The sequence below is a fragment of the Eleutherodactylus coqui genome, chromosome 11, assembly GCF_035609145.1.
Source record: "Eleutherodactylus coqui strain aEleCoq1 chromosome 11, aEleCoq1.hap1, whole genome shotgun sequence".
Classification (NCBI taxonomy): domain Eukaryota; kingdom Metazoa; phylum Chordata; class Amphibia; order Anura; family Eleutherodactylidae; genus Eleutherodactylus; species Eleutherodactylus coqui.
Genome location: NC_089847.1, coordinates 29,847,308 through 29,872,070, shown reverse-complemented (window position 1 = coordinate 29,872,070; position 24,763 = coordinate 29,847,308). Strand labels below are relative to the sequence as shown.

The 24,763-nt window shown below is 41.2% G+C and overlaps 1 protein-coding gene across 1 annotated transcript in view; it reads right to left on the bottom strand.

Moving 5' to 3' along the window:
- Positions 1 to 24,763, bottom strand: part of LOC136582407 (cadherin-8) — a 426,860-nt gene that overhangs the window by 42,596 nt on the left and 359,501 nt on the right. Inside the window, exon 9 of the mRNA XM_066583436.1 lies at positions 3,384 to 3,505. Within this exon, the coding sequence (XP_066439533.1) occupies positions 3,384 to 3,505 (122 nt within the window). The remainder of the gene's footprint in view (positions 1 to 3,383; positions 3,506 to 24,763) is intronic.

The following is a 24,763-nucleotide window of genomic DNA, read 5'->3' as shown; positions in this document are numbered from 1 at the left end:
GTAAGGCCGAATGAAGACAATGGCCACCTAGTTCAGCCTGTTTACCCTCCTTGTTGATCCAGAGGAAGGCAAAAAAAAAACAAGAGGCAGAAGCCAATTAGCCCTTTTGGGGAAAAAAAAATCCTTCCCGACTCCCTAATGGCAATCAGACTCATCCCTGGATCAACCTCTAGTAGTTCCTACCTGTCTGTACACCCAGATCACTCAACCCGCTGATCAACGAAAATGTGTCCTCCCAGCAGGCAGAGAAGGTACTGGCTCTGGTTGGTCATTTTATGTTGTGCATCATGGCAGTGTTAGCAGAGAACAGACAAAGGGAGCAGGGAGAAATCTAAGCATCAAGATGTTGCCCAATAAGTATCAGACATGAGTAGAGATGGGAAGGCCTGGTAAAAAACAGAAGGAATTAGGGGAAAAAAAATGTGTGTTTTTTTTCATTTTTTTCCAAAGCCATCTTTTCCGGAAAAATTAAAAATGAAAGCGTGTAGAATATGTTCTTTTCCAATGATAAATAATATATCTACTCATAGTATTCAAACTATATAACATAAAAAATGGCTTTGGAAAAAAAACTGTTTTTTTTCCCAATTTTTAGTTTTTTTTCCAGGCCTTCCCATCTCTGGACAGGAGGCTGCACTACTTGGAAGTGACTGCAATATATATAGAAGAGGTCCAGAGTGCGATAGTCAGTCAAATGACGGGGACTGGAATAAAAAAAATGTTGCACAAGTGAATGAAGGCTGTTAACTCATACAATATAGAGTATATAAAATATACCTCTATGGAACACTACACAGTCTGTGTAGAGACGGAAAAAATAATGTAACATCATATAAGCAAAACAAATAATAATTTGAAAAAGTTCAAGTAGTTGAATGACGCAAGACTCGAGCTACTAAAGGGGTGCGGTGAACAGCGCCAGCAAATGAATCATGCCCTCTGTTCCGTAACCTTCGTCAAACTGCCTCATTTATTTTTTTCTCATCTGCTAACTGCAGTATTACAGTAATAAGTAACTATAGAGAACATTCATAAAATGGGAGTGCCTGTCATGGCCTGTACAAAGTGTAGCGCTGCCTAAAAATGACAACGATAATCACAATAATGCACAATTAATGCAGCTAACTGGGACACAAATGAGTCACCTGCAAAGATGATTTCACAGATATTTTTATTGCTCTTGGCTTTGTTAGCTGTTGCATTGAGAGAATTATAACATTCCAGGTAATTAGAAGCTCTCTAGCTCTTTCGACTTTTATGTGAGCTTTTGATTGGTTACAAACTGGTCGCCAATACTGAAATGCTGCTACATCAGAGTAACATGCACAACTTGGTCTAAGGGAATTTGCTTCCATGGGTTGGTAAGTTGTGCTACTAATCTTAAAAGGTCACTTTAGTGATTTTCATTTCATTCATTATGCAGCTATCCCTCCAGTATATATACCTTCGTTACCTTCCTATCTGAAACCACTAGTCCCTTTTTCTTTAGGTGGTTATATGATCTCAATTTTGACAAACTCAGATCTACTTGAGGTTATGTTGTCTGAAATTAGTCAATTTCTCAGTCTGTCTGATGCTGCTGTATGGATCCTACCACAAAAAATGCCTGGGGGGGGGGGGGCTCAGACACTCCCCCTCAGTTAGTGATGATGATCACACAGCTCTTGTCACACAGTTATAATAAAGCTGATCACAGCTCATCTTCCTGACTGCATACTTATACTCTGTATACTATACTATTCTCCAAGCAGGCAGAAATGGTACAGCCTCTAGCTAGTGCTGTACTGATGCCTCATTGGATGGATTTGAAAGTGGAAGTAAAAATAAATATTCACTTTCACGATAGTTCCTGATAAGTGTCAGACAAAGGCAGAACTGCTTGGAGGTGCAGGAATACACAGAAGAGACCTTAAGAATCTGACAGGCAATCAGGTGAGGTGGGTTAGGGATGGAAACATGTTTTCACAAGACTGGATCTTTAAGAATAACCTAATCACACATCAAGACTAATCCACTAAAGGATGCCCTGAATAGCTACTAGGAGGGCTAAAGATAGTTATCAACAAATGACTTTTTGGCAAAGCAACCAGATGTCATCCGGTTCTTGAATTCCCTTCTTGTCTTTCTATTAAAGACATTTAACCCTTATCTGCATAATAGGGAATCAATGACTGATTGCTGGTACTCCTACCACTTGGATTGCTAGTGATCCTAAAAGTGGAATACCCTAAATCTCCCATGTAAATGGAGAAGTGGTGCACAAGCTCGATTGCTGCTCCATTGACTTGTATAGGAGAGAGAAACATCGTCAAGCACTTTAATCTCCACCTGTCCTAAAGAGAATATATATATATATATATAGTCCGGCAAGTCTTCAGACCAATTTACTTTTTTCACATTTTGTTATGTTGTGGCCTTGTGCTAATAATTATAAAAAAAATTGAGGTTTTTGTCATCATCTGTACTCAATACCACATAATGACAAAGTGAATCTTTGTATATTTTTTAAAAAATTAAAAGCGAACGTTTTGCTTTGACACAAGTATTCAGACTCTTTGATATGACATTTCATATTTAGCTCTGGAGGCCTCCCTTTTCTCTTGATCCTCTTTGAGATGTTTCTACACCTTGATTGGAGTCACCTGGGGTAAACTCAGTTGATTGGATGTAATATAAAAAACACACCCCCTGTCTATATAAAGTCTCACAGCTCACAATGCATATCAGAGCCAAAACCCAGCCATGAGGAGGAAATAACAGCTTATAGAGTTCAGGGTTATTATTGGGCAAATGTTGGAAAAACTAAAAAGAATATAGAATTTTGGTCTAGCCATAATTCTTCCCACCCACAGAAAAAAAACAAAAAAAAACTTTTCTTGTTATTTACAGTGCATAGTGAACACTATAAAAACAAACCAAAACAAATGGCAGAATTGATGTATTATTTCATCCTGCCACCCCCCCCCCCCCCAAAAAAAAATAAAAATAAAAAAATAAAATTAAATTAAAGTTATTAAACAAATTTTATGTACCCCAAGCTGGTAGCAATATAGATTATAGCTCTCCACCAAAAAAACAAGCCCTCATACGGTTACAGTTAAGGAAAAATAAAGACCTCATAGCTTTTTAAAAGTGAAGATGCAATTCCCCCCAAATTGTTGCATCCTTCAGTACCAAATTAGATCTCATCTGTAAAGGGTTAATAAAAAACAAATATATCGCATGGATATGTCTTTAAGTTCAGCTCTATATATAAAACTGTGCTCTTGGTGGCATAGGGATGAAACCACCACTACATTAGGAGGTAGACAGTAAGTTATGTGTGGCCACCACAAACATAGATACAATATGGATTCTCTATGAGGGTGTTATTTTTCACTTACCTGTCCAGGTTTACCGTTCTCACACAGAAAAGCTTCATAATCTGTAGCGAATTCGGGAGCATTGTCATTAACATCAAGAACCTTGATTGCAACTTGCACTCGTGATATTTGACTGTGGTTTCCTAAAGTGAAAAAGGACCAATAAATTGTTGAAGTGATTACATTACAAGGACAGTATATAAACTGGAATCAAGTACTTGTTCTCTCTTTTTTTCAACTTGTTAAAAGAGTCACATTAGCCGCTAAGTATCTGGAGTTAGACTGCGAGAATGAAATGAGCCAATATTTCATATCCTCTGCATAGATCTTTAGTGGAGGAAAAATTCAATTGCGAAAGAGTTGATGAAGACCTTTAAGGAACAAACCAGACAGTCCGCAGCGATGATATTTACTTGCTGTTACTTCAGTTACTTTCTTTAGAACAATGGATGGATTTTGTTTATTTTCGGCCCTGTGCATGCATCTAATTTGATTAGTTGTTTCGACTTAAGATCTATTATATTAGCATAATGGGTAGCCGTGATACATTGTTTCCAACCGCACAAGCTAAAGCTGTTTTTTTTAAAGTTACCTAAAGCCAGTCTCTATTCAAAACCTGGTAATTGTAAATTTACATATGGCGGCAGCCAATTCTATTATAACGCCCTCCCTTAAGGGAATAGCAAACATTGTATAGCTTTTGGAAGGGTTCAAAAATTCCTAGTCGCCACAGTTAAGAGTAAATGTATCAAAAACCATGGCTCTGATGGGTTAGGAATAGAGAAGAGCGAGTATACTCGCTAAGGCACATTACTCTAGCGAGTAGTGCCTTAGCCGAGTATCTCCCCGCTTGTCTCTAAAGATTCGGGGGCCGGCGCCGGTGACAGGTGAGTTGCGGCGGGGAGCAGGGGGGAGAGGGAGAGAGATCTTCCCTCCATTCCTCCCCGCTCTCCCCCGCGCTCCCCGCCCCCCGCCAGCCCGCGAATCTTTAGAGACGAGCGGGGAGATACTCGGCTAAGGCACTACTCGCTTGACTAATGTGCCTTAGCGAGTATACTCGCTCATCTCTAGTTAGGAAGTCAAATGTACATTTTACCTTGAACTCCATTAATTAGCAACTGGTGGCCACTGGCAACTAGCTTTCTAGCATATGGATTCTGCTAAACAACTTCTCATACCTCAACTTCTTTGAGTAGATTTACATTTTTGATAGAGCACTTAATAATATTGCAGAACAATTGGCAGGATTGCTTATTCCAAACGTGTTACTTAGTATTTATTTTTGTCGCCTACTTTATCATCGCTATTTGCATTGTAGTCATATATTGTGGGATTTCTTAATGATAGCTATGATTGGTAAGACATAGCCCAGTTCTTCGAGTCTAACATAATGAGCAAAATACTAAGCAATTCTGACCATAAGAAATGCTCAATCTCTAAACACTAGTGTTCAGTGAACTTTGGGAAAGTTTGATTTAGCCAGCTTGATGAACTTCAGTTTGGTCCAAATTGGTTTAAACCAAACCTTCACCACCAATACAACTAAAACTGATGTAAAAAACTGTATGAGAGCCATAAACTTCCTCCTCCCCCCCACCAGTCCCATACACATGCGTTCTTGGCTTGGTTGACCAATCCTGTGTTCTGCAGAAAAGCTACTTCCATGGTTTATCTTTCCAAGAACAAAAGGATTCGACAGATAAAGTCTGATCCTAAATTTCCCAGATATCTGCCATCATCAGAGCTTTGGAGAACATAATACGCATTACATATGTTATGGTTAGAGTAGGGCTTTAGAGAGTAGTGTATGACTCATGGATGCTCTTTGGCACTGTTTGAGTGCCTGTATCACATTGTGAATGCACAGTTCTCAAACTAATGCATAGCATGACATAATGTATAAGTTGTGTTCAGAATGTTTGCTCATGGGTTTCTGCCAGTATGTGGATGTGGATTCACTTTACCACATACTGATTTGACTTTAGGCTAAATCTGGAGCCAGCATCTGGCATAACCTGGTTTTCACCCTTTCACTCCAGTTGGGATCTATTCTTCGCTGTATGGTCCCCAAGCCATTATCTGCAGAAGTAGACTCAGTTATGTGGCAGCAGATGCTATAGGAGACTAAGGTGTGCTACCTGAGGGTGTGAATAGAGACATAACTAGGAGACTTAGACAGGATCAAGGCAGGCAGCAAACATTTTAATAAGGAATCAAGAGAGGTCGGGCTGCCAGAACAGGTACAATATGATAAACAGTCTGAGTCGCGGCAGGCAGCTGGCAGAGAGAGACTTCCAATAAATGTAGCCAAGGTCAGGGATGGAGAAGTCAGAATAGTCAGGAACAAGTAGAAGTCAGAAAACAAGGAGAACACAAATACTGATGCAGGCTTTAACAATAGGTGGAACTAAATTGCTTAAGCATCCTCCTTAGGCTACCTAAACACGGGCAAAAATGATATCAGGCAGATAAACTTGGCCCAATACTGTGCCCGCCAGCGTGCGTTTTCACACCAATGCAAGGCGTTTTTCTGGCAAAATTTCTGTGAAGTATTGATTCTCTGGCAGGTCTCTTAAGCCATGTTAGAGGATCGGTAAATGTCTCCCATTGTTTTCAATGGGAAACCTCGCTGTTGCGTCCAACCGGACATGCAATATCCAAAACAAATGAAAAGGCGCTGCTGTGCAAAAGAAACATAAAACTACAGAAAAACCTCTCCCTATAAAGCCCTAACCCGGGAGGGGGGCCCTTCCTACTCGGCGGGCCGATCGCTCCGATAGGTGCGGACCCGCACTCGTGCCTGGGCCACTGACAAGTCCCTAACAGGGAGCCCTAGAACCAAAAGAAAGGGAAACAGAAAACCAAACAAAACAGATATAGGAACTTAGCTAGCATGGAGGAGCTTCAACCAGGATGTGTTCCTCAGCAGCTATCCAGCGGTAACTGAAGCATTGACCAGCACTGGGGTCAATGCTAGCACTGCTTAAATAGGAGCAGAGCTACTCAGCATCAGGTGATGACTGACATCAAACTTGCAGCCACCACACCCCCCAGCTCCAGGAGAGGTAGGAATACTGCTAAACCCTGGTCTGGCCTGAAAGCAAGGTGGGAACCTCCGAACGGCTGCAACATGCGCATTGCACTCGCGTGTACATCACACGCCGTGCAATGTATTTAACTGTCCCATTGAAAACAAAGGGCAATGCATTCCAAAGAATGCAAAGAGATAGGACATGCATTGATTTTTCTCCACACCACATTACAGTGCAGGAAGAGACGTGTTAACCAACTCGGTCGGCAGCAACAAAAGCAGGTGAGCCATGATGGCGGCTGCAACAATGTGCCGTAACAGCTTCAATGAAGAACATTGAAAGATTTTCTATCTGTGTCATTCTCTCTGACCCTGTAGTAAATATGTAGCAACCAACTGAATATTTCATTGTATGGGAGTGATAAATTAGAGTGGGAGTAATACAAGCACTACCATTTTCCTTGCTCTTTTCTAGCTTAAACCTTCAAAAAACTATGTGTACAATCTCTCTATAAACACCAGGTTAGACATATTATTTTCTTATACTGAGGACAATATCCTACCATTTACCGATTTAAGATAGAACCACCTAAAAAATACAAATACATAGAAATCTATATATATAAAAATGAATGTATGTCTGTGTGCGTGTCTGTTTGTCCTTTATGCGCTACTACACCATTCATCCGATCGCCATGAAACTTTGGGAAGTTGTTGAGTACACTCCTGGGAAGATTATAGGCATAGTACAAATTTCCTACGATAAATGGCGCGCGAGCGTCGTCGAAAGTTACGCCCCCCCCCACGTAGATCGAATAAGTAAGCCACCTGCTATTGTGATGTCATCACTGATGTCATCAACATCGGACGCCCTTGAACATGCCCCAACATGTTCTATAAAGCTGCATTGTGATGTCATTAAGGCTCTATTATGACACGTACAGCTTGGAACCACTAGAGCACGCCAGCCAATTACCATTGGAGTTGGAAGTGGGTAAACAAGTACTAGGATATCTTCCTAAGAAGCCACAGCAGCCGGATAAATTGTATGTTCCACCCAACGGCTATTTTATTCAGCCCGCAAGGGGGAAGCAGCGGCCTACAAAATCTAATTCTCTCATTTCCTGATGTCATAGATAGATAGATAGATAGATAGACTGTATGCAATAACCCAGATAGATAGATAGATAGATAGATAGATAGATAGATAGATAGACTGTATGCAATGACACGTACAGCTTGAAACCATAAATACTAGAGCACGCCAGCCATTTACAGTCAGTCTCCATTGGAGTTGGAAGTGGGCAAACATGTACTCGGCCAGTGATGGCGAAACTTTTAGGGACCGAGTGCCCAAACTACAACCCAAAACCCACTTATGTATCGCAAAGTGCCAACATGTCAGGGGGCGGGGCTTATCACAACGTATGATTTTACCCCCGTCGTTCTAAAAAGGACAAGGCTGTTTCAGAATAGACCGGGTGCAGATTCTGACTGCTTTTTGGACGCGGAAATACTGCAGAATGTCCTCAGCGGAGATTTCTGTGGAAAATTCTGCAGCATTTCCGCATCTAAAAAGCAGTCAAAATCTGCACCCGGTCTATTCTGAAAGAGCCCTGCCCATTTCTGCCACATGTACACATACCCCAGCGGTAATAGTGACACCTTCACCCCAGCGATAATAGTGACATCCCACAGCAGTAATAATAGTGACACTCCCCCCATTAGTAATAAGAGTGACATACCCCAGCGGTCCCCCAGCAGTAATAATGCCCGCTCCCCCCCCCCCAGCGGTTCCCCCAGCAGTCATAATACCCCCCCCCCCAGTGGTCCACCAGCAGTCACAATGCCACCCCCAGCTGTCCGCCAGCAATAATAATGCCCCCCTCCCCCCAAGTGGTTCCCCCAGCAGTCATAATGGCTCCCCCCCCAGCGGTTCTCCTGGCAGTCATCATGCCCCCCTTCCCCCACAGAGATTTTCTTGGCAGTCACCATGCCCCCTCCCCCCAACGATTCTCCCAGCAGTCATGCCTCCGCTCCCCCGCCAGCGATTCTCCCAGCAGTCAGAATGTCTCCCATCCCCCCCCCCAGCGATTCTCCCAGCAGTCAGAATGTCTCCGATCCCCCCCCAGCGATTCTCCCAGCAGTCAGAATGTCTCCCATCCCCCCCCAGCGATTCTCCCAGCAGTCAGAATGTCTCCCATCCCCCCCAGCGATTATCCCAGCAGTCAGAATGTCTCCCATCCCCCCCCAGCAATTCTCCCAGCAGTAAGAATGTCTCCCCCCCCCCCCCAGCAATTCTCCCAGCAGTAAGAATGTCTCCCCCCCCCCAGCGATTCTCACACAACGGCTATTTTATTCAGCCTGGAAGGGGGAAGCAGCGGCCTACAAAACCTCAGTGGTCGCTGCTGCCGTCATCTAGATATATAAAAACGAAGTATGTATGTATGTCTGTCTTCGCAGCAACGCGCGACGGGTACGCTAGTATCATATAAAACATACGCTACATCTGCATGTATCTTTACTGGGATTAATATTTCCCCCTTTCCATAAAATGCAAGTAAACCACATGGCAGACTAATTCCACAAGTACACTTTTATCAATCAAATCTATCCCTCAAATGCAATTTCCTCTGACATACTCTACTAAAATAGAGACGAGTGATTCGGATCATTTTTGATCGTAGTCATGATTCATTCAATGATTAGATCCAAGGCCTGTTCACTGAATGAATAGCATCTAGGAAGAAAACCTGTTAGAGACTTTGCTCTCCATAATATAAGACACCGAATGTCAATAGTAATGGCCGAAACATATTTCTACCTTGATTTATGAAGCGTAAATGGAGCTTGATTAATGTAGACTCTTTCTTTGGTTTATAGCACTATCACTTTTTTTCCTCTGGCTTATACGGTACATTTCATTCTTGTATTATTGATATGTTGTATAGCATTTGTCCTGCTATGTGTCGTCATGGTATGTATATCTCTATTGTTTAGTTGTTCTACGGCTTTGGTCGAAGCATAGACAATCAATCAACTGGAAGAAGCATGGTCAGTATATAAATAATGTCTAAGGAAATGCAAGTAACCTTCAATATCTGTTTATAATCCCATATACTTTGGTCTTCTACTATTGTGGGGTGCGCCTAATAATTGCTTCAATTGGATTGTCTAGCTTAGAATTCCCTTCCTTATATTATAAATAGAAGGACAGTGCCTCGGAGTAAAGAAGAAGACAAAAAAGGTTTTTATAAATATATCAAAGGAGGACTCACCTGGTGTGGACAGCTGTACCCCAACCAAGGGTCAGCTGCCACACCTGTAGTCCCCGTAGGCCACTCAGATATACCACTTCCTATTGCAGTAGAGCATCTACAACCAGTAGAGCATCACGGAGGATCCAAAAGACTAATACAGAATTTTAGAACAAAGAACGCAAAATAAGTTGTAACCAAAGTCCCGTGCTCAACAGAAGGTAATAGATTAAGATAAAGTAAGGGCACTTACTTGAGAAGGGGGGTCGAAATGTATAATGATGGACCCACTTTTTTAAAGAAGTCCAAGTAGCAGGTATACCCAAGGGTAGATAAGGTTCCCGAGGTATATATTCAGAAGTAGTTTATTTAATCCATAACATCCAATAGACAAACACAGCAATGCTTTATTTTAATCTATACACTTCTGATGAGCGCGGCAACTTTGTTACAACTCACTTTGCTTTTTTATATTATGAGTTAGAACCCAATTAGATGGGTGCATTTTTGGTCAATGTGCTGTTCGGATATTCCATGGACAACACGCTGATCCAGTATAGCCAATGAATCTATTCACATGGATGGTTTTCAGCCGGGCGGACAGTCTAATTTGAAAAAAAATTGTTGCATGTCCTATTTAGAGATCAGATTGCCATGGACGTGCATGCGTGCGTATGTACTGTGACGTATGACACCAGTGCGAAGATTGTATTATGCTTTCTGCTAATGTACCAAAATAATATATATATATATTTTATATATATATATATATATATATATATATATATATATATATACATGCACATAGCATCTAGCACTTTTTCAGATAAAATGTACTATTGTCTGAGCAAAGAAAAGAAAGATATGAAGGCAAGTATAACAGCAATGCCCCCTGCTAGATACAATATATTCAAGTTACACTGAATTTTTTAACATTGTGTATTAGTCTTCACCTTTGAGGCACTTGTCTAAGTGGTAAACCAAGAAATCCAAACCCTGCTGGTAAAAAAAATATATATATTCATCCTGCTCACGTACGATTTCAAAACTTCATTTTTGATGTTGTTGACTCAGACTGGGAGTGTAAGCCTCAAAGGTGTTTCTTCAGCTTCAGAAACAAATGAACAATCAGGTTCTACAGGTTTAGAATGAAATTCAGTTGGCACCGTGCCTTATACCCACGAAAAACAAATTACAGATCAAATTTTTGTTCATTCACTCACCAATGCCTGAGTGGATGTATCAACATGTGGTCAGAGCAATGGGCTAGTTTCACATGGCCGTTATATAGTTGAATTTCAGAGTCAGTATCAGAGTGGTAGCCTTCGCCCACAATGGCTGAGCCCAACGTAGATGACCTTAGAATTCCTATGACTTGGGTAAAGTCTAATAGAATTACAGGATATCTGGGTGTTGGAGCTACAAAATAAGCTATGAAATGAAACTGTATAAGGAGGAATTCATGTTTTTCACTACATTTTGGGGTATTGTCTCAGGTTCTGTCTATTCTTCACAAACATTTTCAGATAGAATCCCAGGAAGGGATCCATAAACTTTCATTGCTCAAACAGAAACCAACAAAGTCTCAGAGCTGCTTATCATTTGTCTCTGGCATTCCGGCATATTATTCTCTCCAGCATAAATGTCAGAAATGAATGGAAAGCTGCTCAAACAGAAATCTTATTGCTTTCTGTATGAGCAATTAAAGTCCATGGTTCTGTACCTGGCTTCGGTAAAGGCTAATTTTCAAGGATTCAGACACAACCTGGAGTGAAACCCCGGTACGTACTGAAAAACAAAATGTGGACTCTTCCCTTCAGCCATATGTCATTGCCATTTAGTACCAAATTAACTAAGCAACACCACAATTAGCTTCAGCTATAAGCAGCACATCCATAGGAATAAGACAGAGAAATCTTTTCTCATTATTTCCCCTTGTAGGAAGCAGATGTCATCATTGATGTCTTTATATTTTGTGTTTAAAGCTATGGAAATCTTTGTGCATAAAAATCAATACACCCATATCTAACTAAGTCCCTGCAGAAAAACAATTATGCACTTATGTTTTTGCATTCCATTTTCCTTCTCATGCAGTTGGAAAGCCTCATACATGGTTTGCATTCAAGTTTATGGCTCAGAAGCATTCCCCGGACTGATTAGCTGGTCTCTCTTATGAATGTGCGCAAACTCAGCTCTTTCCCCTCTTCTCTCTCAGAAGCTGTGTAGCATAAAAACACGCCCACTCAATACTACACAGCTATGTCTCATGCTCTTTCTTAGTAGCTGTTGGTCTGTTTCCCTCACTGATAAGAGCAATAAATTTACCAGTAGTGAATTACAGCCCTCAATAATTAGTAGTTTTCTCTGCTCTTTGTCCTCCTGATCCCCTTCCCTGTCACCCAGCACTGTCATACAGCCTCTGTAATAGCTCAGTGGAAAGGCAAGGAATGCATGCTCACAACAGGTGAGCACGCTAGAGGAGGAGCTGTTGTTAGTGAACTTTCAAGCTATCATTAATCCTTTTGGAGCCATAGATCCATTCATCTTCTAACAAGTCTCTCTACACTATGGAGTGCTGTTTTTCATTTTTCTCATAGTATTGAATATGTATGGCCAATTTGAATGCCAGAAACAGCTAATCTGAACCAAAAATGTGTAAGGTTGCATCTCTGAAATGACTATTCACATTCCTTAAATGTTTTTTCAACTATTAAACTACTTCTTTGTAATGTGTATAGCCAACGTTAGGCTGGATATTAAATAACTGGATCTCTTATATATAGAAACCTTTGTATCATTAATAATATTTCAATGTGGTATACAGTAAGTGGAGTATTGACCCTTATAAGTGCCCCAAAATGGCCCCTATAAGGGCGGCTTGAGACTGATGTATTTGCGACCAATGATATAAATGGGTTCATACTCATCTCCCATCTTTTATGCTCGCATTTCTCACACGTGCAAAAAAAAAAGGGGGCATGCTGTATTTTCCTGTGTATTTGTGCACTATGGGTCCTATGGGTCCTATAGAAAAAAGTACAGTTCTATGTGCAGACTCACGTGCAAATCAATCTCATCAACCTCGTTCACTGCATATTTGCACATATGCTCGACGGAAGTCTGCTCTAAGGCTTCTCTTTGATCTTCAGACCATGGAAATACTAGATTGACAGTTTCTTACCATGTCAGATCCTGTGCTGAAGCAAATGGCACACAAGTGGCTTTGTATTCCATAGCTGTGGGCACTCTGTATGCCTCCACATAGTGTATCAGTATAGAACATATGGCAAAATATTATGCACATGTTTTCCTTCAGGTGAATATACAGGGTATAATCTAAAAGATTGATTGATCACTATATCTGACTACTGGTGTATTGACATAACAATAGTGTACTTCAATAGGAAGGCATAGATGCACTATACAAGGGTACGGTGCATGGACCCCTGGGGGGTCTCGGAACTTGGATCTCAATTTTCTGTTGTGGTCCCTATAAGAACAATTGCAAAGTTGAAGAGAAGCATGTGAGAAGCAGAAGTTCTGCATCTCTCTACATCCCATGGGACCACTGCAATGACAGAAGTAAGGAAAACATACTTTAAGTGGCCTCATTCTACTACGATACATGCATTGGGCCAGTGCAGTCCAGGGCTGATGCTATGATTGTAGGACTGTGTTAGTGAATGGCGAAGCACTGATTTAGAGCAGATACAATGCAAATTACTAGTCAGAGTACAAGCCAATCAGAAAACAATGCAAGTTTCCATATGAACATGTGGTTTGGAATTTGTCGCAATCACCTCACTGAACTTGTGTTCATTGGAGGGACTCTCAATGAAGATTGGTACCTGAATCTCTTGCAGATCCCAGTGGATGACTTCCTGGATGAGCTGCCTTCATCATAGCGGAAGGAGTTGTTTTAAGTGAGCTTTCCTTACTTTAGTCATAGCTGCAGTGCATTGGACTTAAAGAGACTTGGAATTTGGATTTCTGCTTCTCACATGCTACTCTTCAACTTCAGTTGGATTTCACACTCCATCTCTTATAAAGGCCACAACACAAAATCGAAATCCACGTTTTGGAGCCCTCAGGGGCTCATGCACCATACCATCATGTAGCACATCCATGCCAAATGTAACAAGGGAAAAACAAATTCTCACCTCATATATGAATTGCAGTGGCCAGTATCACAGCATAACCATGCTCAGATAACACTAGTTTAGGTGTAGTATACTAACATAGCAAAAAGGAAAAATAATCTGGGACTGGGATAAAATCCAATTTATTTATTGAATATAAACTGAAATGTATGCCTACAGATAACAGTTCAGAAAAAGAAAAAAAGGTTCATATCTGTTTTCTTTTCATTGCGTTTTCTTTCTCATTCATTTAGAAAGCCTCATACTTGGTTTGCAGGCTCTCCTACATTTAAGCTTCCGGCTTGGGAGTGTTCCCAACAGTGATTTGCTGGTCTCTCTCATAAATGTGCACAAGCTCAGCTCCCCCTCCCCTCTTCTATTTCAGAGTCTATGTAGTATAACCACACCCCATCAATACTACACAACTATCTCTTTGTCTTTATCATGTTCTTTCTGAATAGCTGCTTGTGGTTTGCCCTCAATGCTGATTAGAGTGGAAAATTCACTCAGAGTGAATTATGGGCCTCTATAAGAGTTGCTTTCTCTGCTCTCCTGTCCTCCAGCTTCCTCCAGCACTGTCATAACATTCAGTCAGTTAACTCTGACCAACAAAATTGGCTAAGACTTCAGTCCTTCAGTCGACAGTGCCTTGAAAAACAATAGACGCATGGGAATCAAACAATCAGAAATTTTTGATCAAAAGCATATGTAAAAAGCCTTCATTTCCAAAAAAAATTGATTTAAAAAAAATGCTAAAGGCCCATTTACACAGAGCGATGATCGCTCAAAAAACGCTAAAAAGCAATCATTTGAGCTATAATCGTTGCATCTAAATGCACGTCCATCATGCACTTTTCGTGCACTGCTAGCTGATCGTTGAATTCAGTCCAACCTAAAAATCATCCATCAACCTTATCAGCAGTTCTCCACTGGTAGTGCTGATAGCATTGTTTCCCTCTGGAGAACAAAGAATCTGAGCACTGATCAGAGCCCTCGGGCTATTAACTGCATTCAGCTAAGGCTTCATTTGCACACTAAATTGCTCTTACCTAGCTAAGTAGCTACTTAAAAGTTTATGCAAAATGATCGCTCAAAGCTGTCACTCAAACTGTCGTTTGAGCGATCATCGCTCTGTGTAAATGGGCCTAAGGGTGTACATACAGTAGTCTTTAAAATAAATGGAACTGGTAGGAACATTCCTTGGACACACTTCAAAATGAAAAAAAAAACATATTTAATGGTCCACAATGGACCATTAAATCTCTTGAAAAGAGAGAGAAAAAAATACAACAAAAACAGACATAAAAAAACAATAAAAATGTGCCCAAAAAACAAAAAAGATGCAAAAAAAAAAACTACAAAAATGTGCATAAAACTAAATCAATCAATCAGTAAAAAACATATATATATATTTCCAGTGCATGATTGTTTATTGTTTAAAAAAATAAAAAAATTAGCCACTGTGTAAAAGCAGTGCCATACGCTTCAATGGGTCCTGAATTACAACTGGATACTTTAAATAGAGAAGGTCATATATTTTTCTTCCTGACAATGTCAACCAATCCCTGCATCTTTCTGAGGTCAATAAAATCTTTCCCAGGCTTCCATTACGATAACTATTCTTATTAATTTTATATTTATCTGAGAGGAAGCATCTATGGCAGTTCCTCAAATCTGACATTCTATAGTCCATCAGTGTTTCATTGTTGATTTTTGTATTCCGATGATGGACTTTACAAGGCTGCTTTTCCCATAATGCAGCCATAAAGATTCTTTTGAAATAATATTATGTTTAAGACAAATGCCTTATCTGATAGTCGTACTGTAGGACACATGCAATGGAATATGAATCATTCTGACTGCTCCGTTATGCGCTGCGAGCTTCCTCGAGTTGTTAAAATTTGAATGCCTGTTTAACCTTCGAAATGTAAAGGAGGAACAGAAACTTCTGTAAGACAACATAATTCATAGTCAATATAAATCTCCTGTGGTTGTTTAGCCATATATCCTGTGCTTTTTACCTGACCATTCATGTTTTCTGTTGTAGAATGGGATATCTAAGAGATAGAAAAGACAGCTACAATTTTTGGGTTCTAACCCCCCTCTCCAAATTCTTGATTTTTTGGTAATTTAGCCTATAAAATTGAAAATTGCCTATGTACAATAAACACCAAATGGCAACGTCATTATAGACAGCAGCCCAGAATAGGAAAGTGCAACAGACTACCCTGGATGATTATGTCCAATTTCATCATCAATCAGATTCATACAAATAACACTGTTGCAAAAAATCTTTTTGTTTTTTTTCTGGACACAATTTTTAATTTTTCGGCAAGATGGGTAAATTTGCTCTTGAGATAGGCAAAGCCTCTGCCTTGTCTCTTAAGGCCTAATTTAATATGTAATAGAGGAAGCAGGATGTCTTCAGAGGATAAAAGACTCTTCCACTGAACATTTTTTGCCCCCAACTCTCCAATATCTGGCTGACCAGTCCTTCCTTATATAATGAGGTTGCCTGTTATCAAACCACATGTTTTTACAGAAAGTTAGGGTCCAATCAAAAGTGAAGAAATGGACAAGATTTTGTTTTCTGTGCCTATAAACTATTACACTTGTTTTGGGTTGTAGAAGATTCCATTTTTGCAACCTGGAGCCCAAAAGTTCCCCCTAAGTCCTCGGTCAGACGGGCATTTTTTTGCGCAATTTGTGCATGCGCATGCGATCCCCGCATATATAGACCCAATGCTTTGCAATGGGATCGGTCACATGTCCGCTTTTTATGCAGATGTGCGATAAATTATATGACACAACGATTCGCAGAACGCGCCTATCTGCGTTCTGCGATTGCTTGTGTTCTATATATGTGCTATTGAATGACAGCTGAGAGCTGCCTCTGATTGGTCCCTGCGCTCAGCCAATCAGAGGCAGCACTCACTTACCCATTCATGAATTCATGAATGGGTGAGTGAGAGCTGCCTCTGATTGGTGAGGGCTGTGACCAATCAGAGGCAGCCCATTCAGCAGGCGGGGATTTTAAATCCCCGCCTGCTGAATACTACACAGAGCAGTTCAGTAGAACTGCCGGCCGGACGCGGCTGAACTCCGGCTGCAGGAAAAAGGTGAGTATACTTTTTTTTTTATTTTTACACATTTTAGGATGATTTTCAGGGAAGGGCTTATATTTTTAAGCCCTTCCCGAAAATTCATCCCGCGCTCGCCGGCATCCCATTGCTTTCAATGGAGTTGGCTGTATTGCTGGCTCCATTGAATTCAATGGGCGAACATCATTTTCCTCTGCCACAGCTGTGGCAGAGGATAGCGGGCAGAGCTGGGCCATTTCGCCGAAAACGCTGCAAGCTGCAGATTTTTTGGCGAACCATCGGCCCCAGTCACGCAATATGCGGATGCGCATCCGTCATGATATCCGCAAATTGCGTGAAAAAACGCCCGTGTGACCAAGGCCTTAGGGTGACTATCCACTACAGTTTTTTTCACTGCGAAATTCAGAGTTTCTTTTTTCTGCAGGGGTCTATGGGACTTGTAATGTTAAAATCACGATCGGGCAAAATCGCAATTTACCGATCGCGATTTAAACATTACAAGTCCCATAGACCCCTGCAGAAAAGAAAACGCTGCAAATTTAGCAGTGAAAAAAAAAACTGTAGTGGGTAGTCACCCTCACTTTTACTTAGACCTAAATCACGGACTAAATCATTTAAATCTGACTGTAATAAGAAGTGTGGAGTTGAATGTCCTGCTGATTTAAATGTAAAATTATTTATCTCACTGCTTGATGGAAATTTGTTCTCTTCCTGCATTGTCTCATCATCATCATCTTTGAGTTCTTCACTTGAAAGTTGTAAAGGCACGGGAATGGTTTCAGGGTGTGGTAGAGGTCTCATTGCAGACGGCAAGTTGGGATATACAATGGGACTTCTAGATTTTCTGTTTCTGAGCCCTTGATGCTTGTTAGATAGAAGTAACAATCTGTCACATGGTGCAAGGTCAAAGGCATATCTAGAAGCTTGTAATAACTGTAACAGCGCCCCCACACACCTATTTATATTACTGGTGTTTTATTATGTGATAGAGGGGCCTTTGAGCCCCCTAAAGCTCCAGGGCTGGTAGCGACCTGGAGGAAGGGAGACATGGGTGAGCCATGTACACCCATGTGTAGAAGGGGACACTTTATCTTCCCCTCATCTTCTTTCTCTGGCGCCAGAGAGAGGCACATTGTGGGTGAAGCCAGACTCTAAACTACTTGTCTCCAGCTCTGGAATAGGCCTGTTTAGCAAAGAGAAAGTTGCCACTGCCAGTATCTGAACGCTTCATTGTCTTGTCATTAAAGGGGTTGTATGGTTACAAGTAAAAAAATGTTAACGACTGGGCATGAGTTAAAATAAAAATAGAAAGCATAATCACTTGTCTTTGGACCCCCGACGCACAGCTGACCGGCTCCTGCTGCTCTGTACCCTATCGCGGAAGCCAGGTGACTTCTGCGGCCAATCAGAAGTTGCAGCATCACCTTCAAACTCCTGTCATCAGGGCTCACATCCTGGGCACCATGATGTCAGGAGTTCAGAACAGTGACGCTGCAGCCTCTGATTAGCTGTAGTGGTCAACTGACTTCCAACGGCCATCTGCGGCAGAAGATGGGAACAGGGAAATGGGAGCTTGATCAGCTGTTCCTCAGGGGCCAAAGCCACAAAACCCATTTAACCCCTTCCCGCTCCAGGGCGTAAGTTTATGTCCTGGGAGCGGGGTACTTCCCGCAACAGGGCGTAAACTTACGTCCTGGGGATAGCGCAAGATCACATATGATCTCGCACTATCCCGCAGCGGGAGCCGGCTGTCAGTCACAGCCGGCGTCCCGCTGTTAACCCCTTACCTGCCGCGATGTAAGTAGATCGCGGCAGGGAAAGAGTTCACAGAGGGAGCGCGCTCCATCTGTGTCTTCAGCCAGCTCCCGTAATGTCATCGCGAGAGCCCGGCCTGTCGCCATGGCAACAGGACGCGAGACACTGGCGTGCTGTATTGTCAATGCCTATTATTACTGTATAAGCGATAAGGCATGGCAGTAGCCCTGTCATGCCTTATCACAGCGATGGGCAGTACTGTGGTCAAAGTTCCCCAGGGGGACACAAGTTGTGTAAAAAAAACGATTAAAAAATGAATTAAAAAAATGTAAAATAAAGTTTAAAAACCCCTTTTTTATGCTTTTTCTCATATTAGCATAAAAAAAGGTAAAAAAAAAAGTAAAACCCCACATATTTGGTATTGTCGTGTCCGTAACGATGCGTACAATAAGCTGCACAAGTTTTTAAGTGTGCACGGAAAAAAGCGTAAAAAAAACCGCTAAAAAACTGAGGCAAAATGCTAATTTTTAGCATTTTGCCTCCCTAAAAACGCAATAAAAGTCATCAAAAAAGCTGTATGTACCCCAAAATGATACCAATAAAAACTACAGCTTGTCTCGCAAATAATAAGCCCTCGCAGAGCTCTGTACATAGAAAAATAAAGAAGTTACAGGACTTTAAATGCAGCGATTTATAAAAAAAAAGGGTTTTATTGCAGAAAAGTGGAAAAACCTAAAAAAAATGTCAGAATTTTGGTATCGTTATAACTGTACTGACCCGCAGAAAAAATGGATTCTGTCATTTATTCTGCATGATTAACGCTGTAAAAAAAAAAAAAAATCTCTGGCAGAATTGATGCGTTTTCTCTCCCTGCTATCATTAAAAAAAAAAAATAAAAGTTTTACAATATAGTCAATGTACCCAAAAGTGGCACCGATAAAAACGATAGTTCGCCACGCAAAATACAAGCCCTTTTGACTTTTGATAAATGGAGAAGAAAATCCGCCAAAAATCATTGTGTCCTAATGCCCAAAATAGGCCATGCCATTAAGGGGTTAAAATCACTCTGGCTTTGATTTAAAAACTATAGATACTCAGTGTAACCACCGTCTTACCCAGATTTGTCCACCACAACTTGGTCATACCGAACAAAGTGTGATTCTCACTCTCGCCTGCTGTTTTTGCTGGAACGAACTGTAAAAAATGGTTTAACAAGATGTGCGAATCGAGCTAAATGTTCTAAGACTCTCTGTTGGCAGATGAGATTTCCACCAGAACTCACCTATGGTCCCGGACTGAGCTCTGGGAATCCCTACCCTTTACTCTGACCCCACTACACACGTGCTGTATTGGAGGTGAGGATGCTCAAGCACCAGCAGCAATAAAGAATAATGAAGTTGCTTTAGTAAATAGAGATCTACCGTAAAACTTTGTATGTATAGTATTACTATGCGAGTGAGCGGTACCATACCGACGGTTTTCCCCTCGGTTAGAGAAATCTTAGCTTTGCTGCTGCCTTGAGGATGTACAATATATCTACATGAAATAATGTGGTGATTCCACTTAAAATGTGCTCTATGTTTACTGTAGATGTACAACAACTGAGACGCTCTGTTCTTCCCGTATAACTACTACATTAGTACACTTGTTATAACTTTCGAAAAATACATTATGTGGAATATTTTGCTGCAAGCTAAATAGACCTTATGTCAGCAGCACTCGCTGTTACCAAACATAAAGCTCCTGCACCATTCGCTTGTTTCTTCGTAATACGAGGATCGTAGCGTCCTGCAGCTCTGGAATATGCTTTCCAAATGTTTAGAAGGAAGTTTAAAATGTGTTTAACTCCACGGTTGCCAGAACATTGCTCATATTTTTCTGGACCCTCCAGCAAGAAATGGACGAATCACCGGACCATGGAAGTCTGCAGTACTCTTTACCACTATGGGCAAGTTGATGAGTCCCTAAGAAGGATCAGGCTGAAGGTTTATTATAAATGACTACAATCCTCTGGTTTTGAATGCATTCGCTTTATGTGTCAGCAGTGCAGTCAGGCAGTAAATAGCTCTTCAGATTGAAAGTACAGAAAGTTGATGTGTTACTTAGTGTATTCTAGCTTTAGCAAGGCGACTGCTGGCTTTCTTACATGAAGAGGCTGAGGGTTGGAAGCTCGTAGTACCTATCAATTTTGAACAATGTCTCAAGGGAAAATTGATCATCCAGATAGAAGAGCTGAGTGGAGAACATGTAAGCCCTTATATAACACATTATATGTAGCTGGTGCACATAGGAAATGCCCTTTAGAATAGCAAGACCCCAGCAATCCAATATGGCATTTAATAACTATTTAGACCTTAGATTCCCGATTATTACATTTTCTAACAAAGTTCAACTTTATATTAATCTTTTAGTGGGCGTTTGTGTTTATACATTCATCCTAAAGATAATCACTTTTCGGAACTGCTAATAATTATTGCATTTAATGGGGTATTCTGGGCATTTAACCCCTTGCAATATTAATGAACTATGCTCAGGATTGGACTTCCATAGTTCACCTACAGAGATCCACAGCTCAAGATGATTGATGGGCCAACCTGCAATGCTGACATCACTGGAAGCAAATAGAATCATAGAATGGTAGAATTCGAAAGGACCTCCAGGGTCGTCTGGTCCAACCCACTAGTCAGTGCAGGATTCATAGCACTGTTCATAATGCACAAAGCCTGGTTTGGTTCTGCAGGAACAACTCCCATTGTAGTACCAAACCCGTGCTTCCAGTGCTATGTGCACTGAAACCGATCCAGCGATTAGCTGATTTCAGTCCTCATACTCACTGCAGTGGGGCCGGACATCTGCACTGGGTTTTGGACCTGGAAGTGCAATAGAAGCTATAGCTCCTACTGATATGAATGGCAGCTATACCTTCTATTGCACTTCTAAATCTGAACCTAAAGCAGGTGGAGTTGTGAACATCTGGTCCACTGCAGTGAGTGCAGGGGCTGAGATAGCTGATTGCCAGGGGTCTGAGCAATGGAACCCACCGGTCAGCTATTGATGAACTATCCTGAGCATTAGTCATCAATGCTGCAAGGGATTAAATGCTTGGAATACCACTTTAAGCTACTAAATGAGTTGGATCAAAAAATGAATCGACTTCGGTCCTGATAAAGATGCGGTAGGCATCACCTATCACCCCATGCTTATCTCTTTAGAACTTTTTGACTAAGTCATATCATATCTAGAGATGAGCGAACGCGTTCGTCCGAGCTTGCTATTCGTGCGAATATTAGGGTGTTCGGGATGTTCGTTATTCGTAACGAACACCATGCGGTGTTCTGGTAAATTAAACTTTCTTCCCTGAGACGTTAGCGCTTTTTTTTGGCCAATATAAAGACAGGGAAGGCATTACAACTTCCCCCTGCAACGTTTAAGCCCTATACCACCCCCCTGCTGTGAGTGGCTGGGGAGATAAGGTGTCCGCCTGATATGAAAGTCTGCCCCTCCCGCTGCTCGCTATGGATGCATTCTATATGCGCTCAATGGGGCCAGCGGCAGCAGCGCTGACCCCATTGAGAACATATAGAAGACAAATCCTTCTTCTCTGGCACAGCTGTAACAGCTGTAGCAGAGAAGAACGATGTTTGCCCATTGAATTCAATGGAACCGGCAATACAGCCGACTCCACTGAATGCAATGGGCTGCCGGCGATCGCAGGATGAATGGTCGGAAAGGGGTTAAATATATAACCCCTTTCCTGCAATTCATCCAGAAATGTGTTACACTAAAAATATATACCGGCGTATAAGGCGACCGGGCGTATAAGACGACCCCCCAACTGTCACCTTATACGCCGGTAATACAGTGGAGAAAAGAATAAAAAGCATTACTTACGTTTTTAGATGATCTGCGGCGCTCCTGCAGGCTGTCGCTCCCTCCTAATCCACGGCAGAGTATTCCTTTCTCCACGAAAGACTTTAAATCCCTGCCTCCAGAAAGACACGTGCCTTCAGCCAATCACAGCCAATGACAATGATGTCATTGAATGGCTGTGATTGGCTGTGTTTCTGGAGGCGGGGATTTCAAGGCTTGAAATCCCCGCCTCCAGAAACACAGCCAATCACAGCCATTCAATGACATCATTGTCATTGGCTGTGATTGGCTGAAGGCACATGTGCTTCTGGAGGCAGGGATTTAAAGTCTTTCGTGGAGAAAGCTTGTCTGCCGTGGACCAGGAGGGAGTGACAGCCTGCAGGAGCGCCGCAGATCATCTAAAAACGTAAGTAATGCTTTTTATTCTTTGCTCCACTGTATTACCGGCGTATAAGGTGACAGTTGGGGGGTCGTCTTATACGCCCCGTCGCCTTATACGCCGGTATATATTTTTAGTGTAACACATTTCTGGATGAATTGCAGGAAAGGGGTTATATATTTAACCCCTTTCCGACCATTCATCCTGCGATCGCCGGCAGCCCATTGCATTCAGTGGAGTCGGCTGTATTGCCGGTTCCATTGAATTCAATGGGCAAACATCGTTCTTCTCTGCTACAGCTGTTACAGCTGTGCCAGAGGAGGACGATCTTTATGCTGACAGTGGGGGGGGGGGGGGGGGGGGGGCACTCTTGCCGCTATTGTGGCTTAATAGTGGGACCTGTGAACTTGAGATGCAGCCCACCATGTAGCCCCTCGCCTGCCCTATCCGTCACTGTGTCATTCCCATCACTTTCCTGAATTGCCCAGATTTTCACACATGAAAACCTTAGCGAGCATCGGCGAAATACAAAAATGTTCCGGTCGCCCATTGACTTCAATGGGGTTCGTTGTTCGAAACGAACCCTCGAGCATCACGGGAAGTTCGTTACGAATAACGAACACCCGAACATTTTGGTGTTCGCTCATCTCTAATCATATCCTATAGACCAGAAGTACCCAGCCTTTTCTATATCTCAAGACACCTAAATCACTAATTAAACTTCTTAATGACCAAAGTTGGAGCCCAAAATATCCTCAAGTTTTGTATATGTGCTCGTTGAATTGCCTCAACCTTTAATTTGTTGGGTTAAAAAATAATTTTTGCATCGCTTTTTCACACAACATCTAGAGATGGTTTTTCAACCTTCTTTTTAGAGTATTTTGTTTTTCCTTTTTTTAATAGTTTAATAGTGGTCAATTGTACAAGTAGTAAAAAAAATCTAGATTTAGATTTTTTTTCTTTGTGTTTAATTCAGAAATTTACACTAAAATAAAGCATCAAAATGGGTTCCTAATTTTGTTTTTGGTTGAATGATTATACAATATATAAAGTCATGGGTGATGGGGAGTGCTGTGGCAAAAATTTAGTTTGGTGTGAGCAGTGTGTTTTTTTTTCTTTTTCACTGTGAGATATCTATCTACCTATCTATCTATCTACAGTATCTATTTCATATCTATCTATCTATCCCATTTCTATCTATCTATCTATCTATCTATCTCATATCTATCTATCATCTATCTATCTATCTATCTATCTATCATCTATCTATCTATCTATCATCTATCTATCTATCTATCTCATATCTATCTATCTATCTATCATCTATCTCATATCTATCTATCTATGTATCTATCTCATATCTATTTATCTATCTATCTATCTATCTATCTCATATCTATCTATCTATCTATCTCATATCTATTTATCTATCTATCTCTTATCTATCTATCTATCTATCTATCTATCATCTATCTATCTATCTATCTATCTATCTATCTATCTATCTATCTATCTATCCATCTCATATCTATCTATCTCATATCTATCTATCTACCTCATATCTATCTATCTATCTATCTATCTATCTATCTATCTATCTATCTATCTATCTATCTATCTATCTATCTATCTATCCATCCCTCTATATAATATAATTCTATCTATCTATACAACTCCCCATGGTAACACTTATCACAGTCAAGGCAGATCTGAGTTTGCTACAGTAAGACCCAGCAGCTACCCTCAGCTGTCTCCACCAGCCCCATAGACATTAAATGGGACAGCAAGGTACATGCATGACCATTGCTCCATTCAAACTCCTCACTCAGACCCCCCTTCTATTACCAGTGATCATCCCACTGCTGGGGC